This window comes from Bombus terrestris, chromosome 4 (assembly GCF_910591885.1).
Source record: "Bombus terrestris chromosome 4, iyBomTerr1.2, whole genome shotgun sequence".
In the NCBI taxonomy this organism is placed as follows: Eukaryota; Metazoa; Arthropoda; class Insecta; order Hymenoptera; family Apidae; genus Bombus; species Bombus terrestris.
This window is the reverse complement of record NC_063272.1, coordinates 15,396,306-15,411,709: the sequence shown is the minus strand read 5'-3', so window position 1 is coordinate 15,411,709 and position 15,404 is coordinate 15,396,306. Positions and strand designations below refer to the sequence as shown.

At 40.9% G+C, this 15,404-nt stretch overlaps 3 protein-coding genes and 1 long non-coding RNA gene across 4 annotated transcripts; 2 read left to right on the top strand and 2 right to left on the bottom strand.

Moving 5' to 3' along the window:
* The first annotated feature begins 38 nt into the window (after window positions 1-38).
* On the top strand, window positions 39-12,501 carry LOC100643401 (WW domain-binding protein 4). The gene is made up of 7 exons (XM_003395207.4): window positions 39-371; window positions 10,421-10,628; window positions 10,759-10,860; window positions 10,975-11,049; window positions 11,157-11,391; window positions 11,535-11,874; window positions 11,999-12,501. Coding segments are annotated over exons 1-7 (1,185 nt in total). The 5' UTR covers window positions 39-369; the 3' UTR covers window positions 12,222-12,501.
* LOC125384966 lies at window positions 263-2,136 on the bottom strand. Its single transcript, XR_007223850.1, has 2 exons — window positions 1,098-2,136; window positions 263-661 (listed from the first exon to the last, which is right to left on the bottom strand). It is a non-coding gene; the product is annotated as an uncharacterized LOC125384966 (long non-coding RNA).
* LOC100645442 (calmodulin-lysine N-methyltransferase) lies at window positions 3,710-7,435 on the top strand. The gene is made up of 2 exons (XM_003395223.4): window positions 3,710-4,782; window positions 5,533-7,435. The coding sequence occupies exons 1-2, from the start codon at window positions 4,087-4,089 to the stop codon at window positions 5,890-5,892; spliced, it is 1,056 nt and encodes a 351-aa protein (XP_003395271.1). The 5' UTR covers window positions 3,710-4,086; the 3' UTR covers window positions 5,893-7,435.
* On the bottom strand, window positions 12,415-15,247 carry LOC100644600 (facilitated trehalose transporter Tret1). Its single transcript, XM_020862811.2, has 4 exons — window positions 14,342-15,247; window positions 13,695-14,262; window positions 13,403-13,607; window positions 12,415-13,328 (listed from the first exon to the last, which is right to left on the bottom strand). Exons 1-4 carry the CDS (start codon window positions 14,403-14,405, stop codon window positions 12,693-12,695), a joined length of 1,473 nt encoding a protein of 490 aa, XP_020718470.2. The 5' UTR covers window positions 14,406-15,247; the 3' UTR covers window positions 12,415-12,692.
* Between the last annotated feature and the right edge of the window lie 157 nt (window positions 15,248-15,404).

The window sequence follows — 15,404 nt, the reverse complement described above, 5'->3', positions numbered from 1 at the left end:
TATTTGCGACCGTTTACAGTTGGTACATACTTTATAGTTTATATCGCCTACGCCCTACGCCATCAGCTGTTTCGCTTTTATGTGTTGTTTCATACGGTGATATCGTACGAGCAGTGTTTTCGTTTACTTTTACGTTTACATACACTTTTATATAGAGAAATCTATCTTAGTTTAATGAAAATGTTATACAACGCGAAGGAAATGTCAATGAATCAAATCAAAATTTAAAAATATTTCGAATAAATGTGTTTAATATTTTGAGGTTAGATTTTCGTGCGATTCGAAAAAAGACAGTTTTATGAAAACTATTTATTTCATTGTTCATAATTAATGAAGACGCATTAGGAATCCTTCTCCAGGACTTAAAAAATGTAAGTACAGTATTATACAACTTTTTTTATAGTAAACACATATATATATTCATTTATAGGAATGCTTATATGTACGTATGTACATCGAACATTCTTACATACATTTATTGCTTCTCTTTCTCGCTTTACACTTGTATGTATGTGTACGTATCTTTACGTGAATACATAAAAAATACATATTCAATAAACATCATCGCATCTTGTCATGCCGGACTACTTTTTTCATTATTACACTACACACGTAACTGATTTCTGATTCGTTTAAAATCCGCATTGCAGTTTCTTCTAACCTAAAAGTTCAATATTTTTAAATAAAATAATGGGCAGTTATAATACTAAGTATTTTGTACTCGTTATGGAACAGAACAGAACGCGATAATACGAATAGAAATGTTGGCAATCGTTATGCTGTTGGCAAATTTTTGTGCAATAAGCGTCGATGAAACAAGCACAAGGACAGTCGTGGAAAAAGTCAATAGTGCTAATACGTTAGGAGTTTTGATGCAGTAATAAAAATAAAACGGAAAAAGTAGAGAAAAAGATAGGATTTGGTGAGCGAAAAAGAGAGAACCGAGAGAAAGAAGTAAAAGAGAATTTAGCTAGTTTCGAGTTTCGATCAAATTAGACGCAGTGCGTCGAAAGGGTCTGCCAGGAGAACACCGCAAGAATACAAAATCACCGCATTGCACTGAAAGGCAAGCACGAAACCATTTCAGTACTTCTTACCTACTTGTCTATTGGCAACCTCGTCGATTCAAATCGGATCGGCTCGTATCATATCGTTTCGAATTGTATTGTATCTATCGTATTGTATCGTATCATTCACCATGCCTCGTTCTTTCAAGAGCTGTTTACTTTTCCGATTCTGTTCGTATTGTCGTCAACCGATTTCCTCTCAGAGAAAAATCGATATTCAACGATATCTCCAGAAATGATTAACTTTCGTTGCTACATTCCGAATGTTTTATATCGAACATCGCATTAAAGTGTATTTAAATCAACAGAAAAGGAATGTCAGAAGGAACTGCAGAAAAGCCACCTCTTCCCTAATTTCGATGATTTTGAAGTATGTTACATACATCAACATTTTGAACAACTACTTCCTATGCATATAAACGATAGTCGATATTAGTTTCCAAGATATTCGCAAGAAACTGTCGGTACCATTATGGTGAATTCTGCCTATATTCAGCGTATTCATCGTTATTGGTTGCCAACCACCTCACGGCGCGGCGATCGGATAAAATAACGCCTAACCTAAATCTAATTTTTATCTTTTGTGTATAGTTTATATAGGTTTGAATTAAATGTCACTTTATCCAGGCGTCGCGCCATGACGCGGCCAACAACCAATAATGACGCATACGCTGTTATGGACGCACAATTATAGGCAGAATTCATTGTAGTGATGCCGATTGTTTTTCGCAAGTATCTCGGAAACTAAAACCAACCGTCGGTTATATTTATAGGAAGAAGCCATTCAAAATGTTGATTTTTCTAATATATTTGAAAATCGTCGAAATCGGAGAGGAGATAACAGTTCCCTATAGTTTCACCAAATGTCGATTTCCTTAACTCGAAAGTAAAAGTAAGGAAAAGATTCGTTTTCGCGTATCTTATTGGTTAATTCGCGTTTTAACGAGGTGCGAGAAAATCTATATGCGTCTTGGCAAACAGAGACTATCAGCTACGCGCTTGAATGAAAGCAGAAGTATCGTTGTCTCCAACTTCTATTCGTGTCAAATAACATAAAGTAAGTAGATTATGTACGAATGGACCAACTCTCCCTCTATTTGCTACTATCTTTTCTTTCCCCTTCCCTTTCTATCCTTTGCAGTTGCATAAGCATAATAGGTAGCTACATGCACGTGTCGACACACGCAAATCGCCCCGCTACAAAAGATTACCGAAAATACACAAATACGTTTATTACAATTTATACGTTTATTACAATTTACGGAATGTGCAAAACGAACCGTATTAAGGCTGATGTGCATGTGCAATGATGAAAATGACATGATCTCGCTGGATAGAATCGCGTGACAAAAATAATTGGACTATATCGGCCTGCAATGCGAGATTACCTTTATCGTCGCATCTTCGTTAGCTAGCATTTTTTCCTCGTTCATCGAACGACCGAGTTTAAATTCAGAATAATCATCTCGACAACGATATTTTCGACAAGCATAAAGCGACAAATAGAGATCGTTTGGCTGGTAAGCCGCGTATAACAGTTGCACTACGGTGTAAAGTATTCTACCGCGTTACGTTTTACGTAATAATACCGTTAAAAATTCTGTCTCGTTTAAGGCAAATTGGATTGGCCGCAGGCGAACCGATTAAAATCGACCAGACAACTCAAACAGATACCTTGTCGCGCTATTTCAAAGCTCGTCCGAGCCGTGTCCGCTATATATCTATAATTACTAGATACGCTATATAAATACATACATACATAGCTATATACATTTTCTTTCGCGAAGCCATGTCTCATCCCCGCATCCTGATAATCCTGTGGATGTTTGTTTATTTTTATGAATCATAGGTAGAAGCAAAGGCTGCCACCGCGCTTTGCGAATGGAAGCAGACTAAAAAAGCGAAGCCAACGCGGAGAAAATGAGAGCGCGGTATTGAGAAAAATGTTTTGACTTTCGCCGTAAAGTTTCATTGGAAAAAGTTTTAGAGAATAATCGTCTGGACGCGAGATAAAAGATTCGAGGGACACAGCCTCTCGTATCGTGTAAGATCTCTTCTCACGATATCATCGTATATTTGCCAGTTTTCCGGGATAGCGCCACGAATAGCGCCACGTTTGTCGTAACCTCGATACGTTGTCGGGACAGAGTGGCAGAGGAGCATCGGCGAACTCATGGCGCCGCCAGCTTTTCAAACTTTATTCTACACGTTACGAGTTGACCGGTTGAATCGTTTCGGGTCCGGGCTACTATCCTTAAAAGAGGCAAAGATCGAAACTTTCGGAAATAGACGATATCTCTGTAGCGTTAGTTAATTGTAAGTAGAAAGCTAGTCCTCTCTAGTTTTGTTTCTACTTTTTCTTTTCCTACGAAAGGGGATCGAGCGAGCGAGCGACGGAGATAGAGACGGGGATAGAAAAAGTAGAAACGAAGGGAGAAGGAAGAACGAACGCGAAGAGAAGAAAAGAGACGCGGTGAATCAAAGCGAGAATGGGTCAGAAAGAGGTGTCGGGGGAGCAATGCGGCTGGGGTGCGAGGGAGGAGAGGGCAAAGGGACGGGGTGTATCGGAGGGTGAAGTTGCGCGGAGTGGAAAGCGGATAAAAGAGACGGGAGGATGCGCGCAGGCGTGAAACGGACGCGGTGAACGCTCGGCATCCGCGTGGCGCGAGTTAGAAGTTGGCTTCGCGCTTTTAGTCTCAGCTCGTGTCCCTTGTCTCGTTCATCCTCGTTCACCCGTCTTCGTAGAGGAACGAAGAACCAAGAGTCGTTCCCGAGACATCGAATTCGTCCCGACCGAGTCTCGAGTCGTCGAACTTCGAAAGGCAAGGGGAAAGCAAAGGAAAAGAAGTTAAGAGAAAGAAAAAAGAAAAGGAAAGAAATGCACGGCGTTACGATGAAGCATGTGGATGATCCGGTCGGTGTTGACCGTTCTCATGTTTCGATGTTTGGTACGAAACGCGTCCTTTCGTAGCATCGGAAGAGCACATTTCGATGGAAAGCGCGACCGGAAAAAGAGAAAATGTCCGAGAAGTGTATAATCGGCGAGCCGCAGATACAAAAAGTGGGACATGACGGCATTCTCGAAGACAAAATAGGGAAAAAGAAAAGTACCGCGCAACGACGATGGCGCATCCTCGCTAAGGCGCTGATCGGTCCCCAGGAACCAATTTCGGTGGACACGGAGGACGAGATCTCGGTTCGCCGTTTCACCAGTTTCGACTTGTTAAGAGTCGACCGGATGGAGAGCAGTGCCGCGGATCCAGATTCCGCAGTTTGGTACGAATATTCGACAGTTTTAGAGAACAAGCTGTTTACTGTAGAGATCCGTCGATTAAACAAGAATTTTACGGCGAACGAATTGATCGGTTTCAACAATACCGGCAACATCTGCGTCTGGCCGTCGGAGGAATGTTTGGCATACTATTTGTTGAAAAACCGACAGCTGTGTCGAAACAGAAAAGTCCTCGAACTCGGCGGCGGTATGAGCTGTCTGGCAGGGGTGATCGTCGCCAAGTACTGCGATCCGAAGGAAATCGCACTGACAGATGGCAACGTGACCAGCGTGAACAACGTACGACGTATCATATTTAGGAACGGTATGACCGATTTCGTGGATTGCGGCGTGGTTCAATGGGCCAAAGCGGCCAGGGCGATCAGGGCAGCCAGATCGGTCAGGGCGTTCGCACACCCGCACCCCAACGGCCTTCGAGTCAAGGTGATTTCTTCTTCTCGCGTCTATTACGCGTCTCGTCTTGCTCACGCGCGCGCCCCTCTATCGTCTCGTTCATCTCCTCGTAGAGCAGACCGATGACGATAGGCAAGCAGCAACTATTCGATACACGATGGGAACACGCGGCGCGCATTACATACGCCACGCGGTAGCCCCGCTAACCTAACGCACCGCATCGCGCGCGAGCTTTCGAGCGTTAGTCCTTTCTCGAGCTTTCCCATCAACGAGAATCGCGCGTGCGCGTTTTTCTTTAGCACGATGCTACGGACAAATTCCAGTCGGTCTACCGCGACCCTTTATGCTTCAGTTTTCTCTTGTTCTTGACCGATCGGGATCCGTTTTTGTTCCTTCGAGAATCGTGAAAACGTTTACCCTTTGAACGAGATACGCTCGCGATTTCCTCGATACGTTACGCTAATCGTACCTGCGAGTCGACGATTCAAAAATTTTCGCCACTACGTAATTCGTTCGATCCACAACGAACACGACGACCACAATGTCTCGTTCGCTGCCGCACCAATTACTTTTTTCCTACATCTCGTAGCGCATCAATCGTTCGCACGATCGATCGATGTTCCTGTGTCATCGTGATCGAGATCGTTGTCGTCGTCGTCGTCGCCGTCGTTGCTGATTAAAGCCGCAAAGTGCAACGGAATTTTCACTCGTCGTTCGATCGAAGCTGTTCGAGTGTTCGGTAAAAGCTTGGGAATTTCTGAATTGAATTTTTACCGGTAGAGCTGGACCGGCGGCGCCAAGGATGTTGCAAAATTTACGGGAAAGCTATACGACGTGATCCTGTGCGCGGACTGTCTCTTCTTCGACGAGGCTAGGTCAGACTTGGTGGAAACGATCTACGGTTGGCTGGCAAACGACGGCGTCGCCTTGGTGATGGCGCCAAGACGAGGATCTACTTTCGAGCAATTCACCGAAGCAGCGGTAAAACGAGGTTTCGTCGCGCGGCGAATAGACCGTTACGATGGAATGATTTGGTCGAGGCATCTGGAGTTGTTGGAGCACAGCCAGGAGTATTGTCCAGACCTCCATTATCCGATCCTTTTGGAGCTGACCAAGCAAAAGAAAACGTCACCCGGATGATACGTGTCGATCGTCGAGCAGCTCGCCAACAAGATCACCATCCACATCCACATCTAGATTCAAAGAGTTCCTCCCTGGCCCATTTTATCTCGATTCCGGGCCATTCCCTTGTACCATTCCGTTACTACCCGACTAGTTTAGCTTTTCCACCCAATCGATTTTTACCTCTTTTTCTCTGCTTTTTCCTCTATGTAGTCTTCTCTCGAATACGCGATCTTTTTTTCGCCATCCATATCCGTTCTTCAAATATACCTAATATTATAAGTAGCTACCAATTTAAAGCAAATACGAACGTGAAATCGTACTATCGAGTATAATCGAATCGTTCGAAAACGCATTCGATGAAACGTTAACCAATATACGTACGTGTTTCTACTGTTAATCGATAGTTACGATTAAAGATTGCTTTTCTATTACACGATACGCGTTACCCGAACGAGTTGTAAACGATAGTATTTCAAGTACCTGATGTTAGACTGATAGAAGTGAAAAGTGGCAATCGCGATTCTCGTAAGTGCACTCGGACAGTTTATCGCTGCGAGAATAGAAAAGAAATTGGCATTCGTAGGTATCTAGCGTGGATTATACAAATAGTCGTGATTGCACGATAAAAGAAACGTAAAGAAAGGACACGGTAAAGGCGTATACGGTAACATGTATACACGGTTTATCCGATAACGCTTATGTTTCGTTCCTCCCCTCGTTAGACTTTAAGAAATCAACTTTTCCTAAAAACGGCACATGTTTGTCGGTGTTTGAAGAAATTTGGAGTTTTGTTTCGTATTTCACGCTGTTATGACAGCAACGGTCGGCATACGAGCAGATCGAAGCTAACGACCAACGTCAATCGCTATCGTAAATCTTCCTCGTGAATGCTTTTTGCCATTTATATGCCACCTTTTCGATCTAGCTTTCAATCGAGGGTCCAAAACGATCTTTCTACAAGATAAAGACGAAAGACTTTTTTACATGTAGCCGTATATATATATATATATATATATACGTACTATGGATCCGTATATCGTTGCGCGTTTCAGCAGCTCTTTAAGTTCAATTAAAATTATATCTTTTTTGTTTTTCTTTAAATAAACGATCAAAAAACAAACGAACTTTCGCATTAATCCAGTAATGCGGTATACGTACGCGTAAATATTTATTCGTTTGTATCGATTGAACGAAAATGATTTTTCTGAAATATCTGAAATCCTGACGATTACCAAGTATAGCACAATTTCCTTCCTTTCCTTTTCCCTCCTTCTCTTCCTTCCTTCCTTTCTTGCTTGATCCTTCTTTTATCGATATATTTTCCTTCACCTTTTTCTTTACAACCGAGTTGCAGCGCAGACCGAACAATTACTACAAAGGACCAACCTAGTTCAGCATAGTCAAAGCTACCAAATTTCCATTATCGCGTACTTATCTGTATCTTTACGGAGATAACGACGAGTATTTGTACGTACGTGCGTATGCGAGTATAGATGTATGTGTGTCAGATATGTAAGGAAATTATTACAAATAAAATATTTTCACTTATTCCTTTGAATCTGGCGTTTTGCGATCGATCCAACCGTCTAGCAGTTTTTCGACTAGATCTAGTCGTAGCCAGGTGCTCTCGCACAATTTCACTTTCCTGTCAAACGATACGGCGTTCTGCAATCTACACGTGCTGTCTTTTCATCGATTTTATACGTACACTTTTCTACGATATTTTTCTTTAGCTTTCCGTCTCACGTTATCCTCATTTTCCTCTCTTTTTTTTTTTTTTTTTTTTTTTTTTTTATTTCTTTCTCTCGTTCTCTCTTATTTGCACGATATATTCCCGATTCGTACGATCGATTGCTAATCGACTGATAATTATGTAGTACGATCATCGTAATTCGTGCAGATTATTCTTAGCTTTCTGTTGAAAGGTTTGGGTAGAAAGTACGTTCATCGTATCCATTTACATATTTATTATTAGTACTTGGTAGATGTTTACCGACCTTCCCCTATATAGAACTACAATGCAATGCAATCATGTATGGCGTTCTCATCGATTGAGAAAAAAACGCTGTGCCTGTGCTATTATTAATCGCCGTTAATAATCACCGTTTGTTGTATGGAAAAAAAGTGATGTAATCAAGTTCCGCGTTTCGAAAATTTATCAATAGAATCGCCGTTCGAAATCCCGATGCATCTCATTGACAAGTAAAATCGACGTCGAATCTTTGAAAACCTGTATCGAACCTACCAACTGGACTACCGAATTGTAACATAACCGGTTTGTCACTGTTTTATAGTTGTGTTATCGTTGTCCATAAAACCCACGTGGTCCGGTGCATCCTCCTTCGGATTTCCCGTATTTGCCCGTCATTCGAAGAAGATAAATGGCCGGATATTCGTGTAAAAATACATCGGAGATAATCTTTCCGCGTTAATCGATGGACAATCAGAGTGAAATTATTCAACTATTAGGCATCGTATGCAATTTCCCTGCTTTCCAATCGTAGCTGCCTTCCAGCCACTGATAAACGAACGCATTGATCGAATTGAACAACTCAAATAGCATTTATCGAATATCGGTGCACAGGGACTCGCAAGAAGAAAGAGAGAAAGAGAGAGCGCGCAAATGCGAAAGTAAGCAGCCATAATAGGATGTTGCTTGCAGTTCGTAGATAGGACTATTCGAAACAGGCCACATGGAATAACGGTGAAACAACAGATAAAGATTTTCCCTACTTGCGTGTATATTTAGAGCGAGTCGAATTGGAGCAGTTGGTCGTTTATCAGAATTTTCATATCGTGTACCTGTTCCATCGTTAATGAGAATGACATCGCTGCTGTATGCATTCATCTAACGCGTATATTGATTTCCAGCATTGGGCTCGTTATAAGTTGTATAGGTTCTCGTGAATGTTCGTGTTCTCTAGTAAAAGATATTCGTCGTGATAAACGATACGATGTGCTTTATTTGTTATTCGTATTGGTTAATAGTAAACAGTGCCAAAAAGATGAACAAACCACAAAGTAACGACATCGATATTGCACGCGGTTTATAAGACGCGTCTTTTAAACGTTGAAACACGTATACAACCCCCCAAGATAAAATTAGAACAAACCACGAACCTTTTTTCCGCTCGAGCGTAGAGCTATAAAACGATGTAACAAACCCGGTTCGGAACGACGCCATATATTTTCAAATCGTTTGGCCGTCGAAATTCCCTTTTAAACAATTTCAGGCAAATGCTCGATCTAACGATCTAATAACTGTAAGCTTCGAGGAAAAGGCTTTGGACGGCCGAACATGTAATACTTATGAACGAATAAATACGATCACGTTCCATTCTGTACCATCTCTCCTGTCTAAAAATAAATCGTTGCGTAAAATTAAGGGCGTGCCTGATGGGTACATCGTGGTGGTCGTTGTCGTCGTCGTGTCGTCGTCGTTGGTTGTGTCGTGGAAATTACATTTCATAGGTGCCAATTGTTTTTGGCTAGCCGCTACTCGAAATTTATCAAAGATTTTTCTGATTCGCAACTAGCTAGTTTCGCAAGCTAATTCCCCGTTTGAGCAACTTCATCCTACGTCCTACGGATGGTCATACGATTGGACGATTGCTTAAAACGAATCTCTGTTTCCCTCTGTCAGCATCATTTAAAGATGTGTACGATCATTCTCGAAAAAATTCCACCCGCTTTGGATATAAACGCCTATCTTGATCAAACACTCATGCCAAAAAGTAAGCACGGAAATATACTCTGGTGTTGGCCGATTACAAGAACGGCATCGTGGCTGACGGTTCTATTCGCGTGCTATACGTTGGACCGGCGAGGATGCTGGTGGATTTCGAGCCTCGAAGAATTTTGCCCTCGCCCTCGCCGCAAACAACTACGTACACCGAACGTCCTATCGCGCCTCTACCGAGCGCACTTCTGTTCCATTAAAAATCGAGTAATCAGCAGGAAAAAGATCGTCAATTATAGATAGATAGAGTGGTTGCCACGTGTACTATGAAACGAACGTGTTTAATAGTCATAATGTTGCGACAGAGTATTGCGGAAATTACGAACGATGCACCTAACACAAAGATACCAGGGTACCAATTGGCTCCTAGACGATTAGCTAGTTGGCCAACCTTAATCTTCCCGCTACCTATTTATAGGCTTATGTTACTATTAATACACGCTCTATTATTGTCATAACGTGGCATTGTTGAAGGAATTGCGATTTGTTCGATGGACGACTAGCGAAAATAAAAAGGTCGAGCATTATTGCAGACAAAACGCGTTCGTACGAACGAACGCAATCATCCGATCATGTAAATTTCAGTAAATCCCAAAGCTACGAAATGATTGTCTAATTGCCGACTAATTTCCAACGAACGTTGTTAATCTCTCGTTTCTTTCCTCTTCTTCTTTCTTTCTCAATAATTGCTGTCTTACCGCAAGAGTAATTCAGATTGTCCCATTGGCGTGTGGAACATCGTGTATGCTATGCGAAAAGAAAAGGAAGAAAGATACGGAGGAGTTGTATTAAATTTTGTTGCAGGGCGGACTATTGGAAGTCTCAAGGCCGTAAATTTTGCGACTTCTGTAAGTGTTGGATTGCTGACAATAAACCTAGTATCGATTTTCACGAAGGTGGTAAGAAGCACAAGGAAAATGTTAGCAAACGACTTAAGGAAATCCACAAAAACAGTGCAAAGCAGGCGAAGCAGAACAAGAAAATCGAAGGCGATATTAAGAAAATGGAGAACGTACGTTCGTTTTCTTTTTATTTTTTAGATGTACGCACGCGCGCGCTGTTAATGAAATGAAAAATGTGCAAGGTATTATTCCACATGCATTTGAAATAGTTAATTGTTTCTCTTTGTTTCTCACGTTTAGGCAGCTATGGCCGCATACTTGAAGGACGTAGAAAACAATACGAGAGATATGACCGCGGACAGAATCATCAAAGAAAAATTCAATCGGTTAGAAACAAAAGACGTGAGTATTTGACATTACCTATATTAATGAAAGCATTGCATTAATGGAATCTTTCGTCATCTTAATTCGTTTTTGACAAAAGGAAAAAGAAAGGAGAAAATGCATACATTGCAGGTGCCGTCGAATTTCAATCGTGTAGCGGCAGCCACCACAGAAACACAGTTTAAGTTTAAAGGTGAAAATCAACAGGTGAGAATTCAAATACCAATCGATCGTCCTATCCTAAACAACCTCTTTAACGCACTCATCCGTGAAAGCTTTCGACAACTACAACAACAGACATTGTAACATTTCAGTTTCCTCAGGAAGTCGATCCATGTGATCCAACTCTCTCGAGACATACAACACAACAATCGAAATCTCAACAAAGAGGCGATAATAGGAATCAAGGGAAAAGTAGAATAGGAAAGGGAAAAGGAAAAGGGAAAAAAATTGTGGAAGACGAGCGTCCTGCGAAACCTGTTCAAAAACTTTGGTACGAAGCTCTCAGTCCCGAAGGGTACACATATTATTGGCACATCGAAAGCAACGGTGAGTACATATTATATCCGTGTATGTATGTATATCAATTTCGAACTTTCTTCTCTTCTCCCTTCTGTTCTTCTTTTTTACTTTCCGCATAATTCTCCGCTTCTGTTAATTATAGTTCTCTTAGTATTCATTTTGTACGCTAGAATCCGTCTGGGATCCACCAGAGGAAGGATACATGACGTTCGCGGAACAAGAAGAAGAAGCAAGGGAGCAAGCGCTTCAAGAGGAATTATTAAAACAATTGGATAAGGAAGAAGCGATCGCAAATGCGGACATCCTCGAAGAGAAACGGGCCAATGCCGAGAGACAAAAGTTGAAGGAACTGAGAAAGGTATCCGGTACCCAATCACAACTAGGAACAAATGAAAATACAGCAAAGAAAACGGAAACCGGAACCGAAGAGGAAAGCCGACCGTATAGGCGAGACTATAGCATTCCGCTAAAATCGCATCCATATGGACCTTGGCAAACTGTTCAAAAGATGTAAGTATTGTTCAGAAATAACACACGCATACAAAACAGAAAGAGGATAAAAGGAAAAGAGAAAAATAAATTATCATTAGATAAATTAACAAATAAAACAACGTTCGAACATGTTCCGTTTCAGCGAAACGAAACCGGTGGATTTTCAGTTGCCACAGCAAAAGCAACTGCAATTACAATTACCCGTCTTTGAGAAAACAGAACCGACGTCGATGCAAAGAACTTTCAAAGAAAAGATTATCACGCAAATCGACGTAGCTGACAGTGATGATGATGGACAACCAATTAAATTTAAGAAACGAAAAGTTGGTAATAGAAATGTACGACAGAGATTAACCGATGACTGATAATAATCGTGCCAATGATTAACGTGTATTTGATCGAATGTTACACGTTATAATCATTTTAATCGGACGAACATATCATTCTTATGTTCTTTCGAAATTACACCGTTCATTTAGTATAAATTATCCCAAGAACTCAATGATTGTATTATTTTCTTACAATTTGCAGATCCTTACTAGAGAAATACAAACAAAATCCAAATAAGATCGTTATATTTTAAGCATGTTTAAAAACAGATATCACATGTATGAAATGATAATATAAGATGAAATATCTTTTTCATTAGTAGTTTATGTAACACAAGTTACATAACAAACGGCCATTTCTCTTCATTCAATTCATTTTTGTTTCCTTTTCTGTTTCCTTTCCCGCTACACACTATACGAATATGTTTGCTATACGATCAGGTACTTTGACAAAATCTAATATCTCGTCCGACTGACGAATAGTGAAAAGCGTTATTTACAATGTTCTCAAATTAGTTCAGGTAGCGGTGCATTTCTTTTAGTAATTTCATTTGACGAAACATATTGTTTATTGTCTAACGAGTAAAAAATACCGTTAAGTCGATCCAAAATTACTTGACGAGGTTGTCCCTTCGTTTCTGGGATAAGAATAAAAATAAACGCGAACGTAGTCGTGCAAAAGATCCCGAACAGAAAGAAACAGCCGTGCATACCTAACAATGCGAGTACACTTGGAAACAACTTAACGACGACGAACGCCATGCCCCAAGCGGTAAATATCCCGAGAGTTACTATGGAACTCGCAACATCCCTGCTAAGTATTTCCGAAGAGATCACGTATGGACCTGGTCCCATACCTAAACTGTATGTGATCATATAAACGGACAAGGCTACGATCGAAATCCAACTGAATTGGCTAACATCGTATCCAAGCGTTTGCAGGTAACAGAACACTCCGAGCACAAAGTGGCATATACCCATCCCTAAACAGGAGGTTAAAAGCAACGGTCTTCTACCAACTCTTTCCACCAACGTGGTAGATAAGCACGAGCCGAACACTTGAATCACGCCCACGATAATTGCCGAACTGTTTGGTGACAGTGAACTTCCTGATATCTTAAATATCATTTCTGTATAGCTTATCTACGGAAAAGAAAAGGAACATGTCAATATAAAAAAGCTGACCGACGTATACAGTCGTGCGAATATTTTCTTACCATAACAAATATCCCGGCAAGTTGTTGTCCACCGAATAGCCCCAGTGTAATGAACAATCCTTTGATCGTTGCTTGGTCTCGAAACATCTCTGACAGCTTGTTCGTCGATCGTCCCGGAACGTCCAACTCTTTCGCTTCTTCCTGTAAACGCAACATTTCTCGCTCCATCGTCGGCTTGTGTCCGCCTCTCAACCATGTTAGAGACCTACAGGAAATACGAAAAAGAACGTCGCGCCAAAATTGTAAACATTGCGCGCGTCCGTTTGATGGCGAAAAAATTGTCCATGCTTACCTAGCCGCTTCGTTGATTCGATTGCATCGCAACAAATACACAGGCGATTCCGGTACGAAAGGAAACAGCACGATGTACAATAAAGGTAATGCAAGCATTATGATCGAGAATAACCGATACGAGAGCAGAGCTCCAAGTATATAACCAAGAAGAATGCCGCCATTCAACAAGAATACCAGTAGGCTGCCTAACATTCCGCGTATTCCATCGCTCGCGATTTCAGACACGTACAGCGGCACCAAAAACAATGCCATCCCACCAGATATACCCGCAAAGAAACGCGCGATAAATAAGTACATTTGTTGCGTCGCGATCGTAGTAAACAACCAATTGGAAAAAAGTGCGAAAGCCATCAAATAACCGGTCATCTTACGCCCGAATTTATTAGCTATCGTGCCGACTATCAAACTCGTTAAAGCAGCTGTCATGCATGTGATCCCGGTCAACCAGGATGCTGCTTCGTTCGTCATAGGCTCGTTACCCACCGGCGGATTCTCACTTTGTAGTTGCGGTATCGTTGGCGATTGCCAACCTATCATTGTTCCAAGCGACAGAGAGGCGATGTTTGCTAGAAAAGAACACGTTATTACTTCTAGTTCTCTCTATTATAAGCTATGCCTACCTCCCATCTATTCGACGATACTCACCGATTAACGCAACGACAAGTTGTCGAAACCTCCCTGGCTCGTCTATCTTACTCTCCTTGATCATTGCTTCCCTTATGACTATCTATCTCACTTTACCTCTTTCTCGCCCGATTCCCCTATTGCAATGCTTCTTTATCCCAAAACAAAATACGTACTCTCTTGTCTGTCTGTCTGTCTGTCTGTCTGTGTGTTAGCCCACCTGCCCCTTCAAAATCCTTACTACTGGAGAACTTTTCTATTCCATCTTCCTAATAAACGGTTTTCTTTCCCTGTACGTTAACGCAGTCTTTCTGCCGCCAAAACTTCGGTACTTTGTTCAATTTATACCGATAGGTAATCGTTTCATTACCGAACTCGAATAAGTCAAATATAGTTCTCTTATCTTCTATTTCGTCTAGCTCCCTTATTCTGTGTGTACTCGACAAACAATCATATTTGTCATAATCACTTTCCCCGCCGTCCTTTTTTACTTTTCCATTCTTATTTTCCGCAAATTTATATTTAATTCTTATAACAATATAAATTCCCAATATAAATTCTTTTTTATATTAGTTCTTTCTTTTCCTATTAAACATGAACTTTAATATTACAAGCTTACGAAAAATATTTTCAATTCTGCAAATAAAATCGTTTCACTATCGTCACCTCAACATAATTAAACATTCCGCTATGATTTACTGCTAGATCTATGTTACCGGTTCTTAACTCAGGGTTAATTTACGATCTCCTAGCAGTATCTTCAAGCGAAGGGTTTTAAATTAATTTATGTACTCCCATGTACATATCAATTTTTGGTGCATAATTCCACGCGAATTCGTCATGCGACAATACCATGATAATATCACAAATAACTATATAAGTACTTATGTTATATATCGCAATTTTACAATGATAAGTAGAATTCCACTAATTAGAGCGATTATTTGATAAAATAAAAGAACTGTTCATGGTAAATTTCTTAATCATTGCCTAGGCAGATTCGTCTGCCTACAAGCAGCATCTATCGCATCAATCATACTGGTGCAATTAACTCTTTCTTTATCAACTACAGTTGTAACTTTAT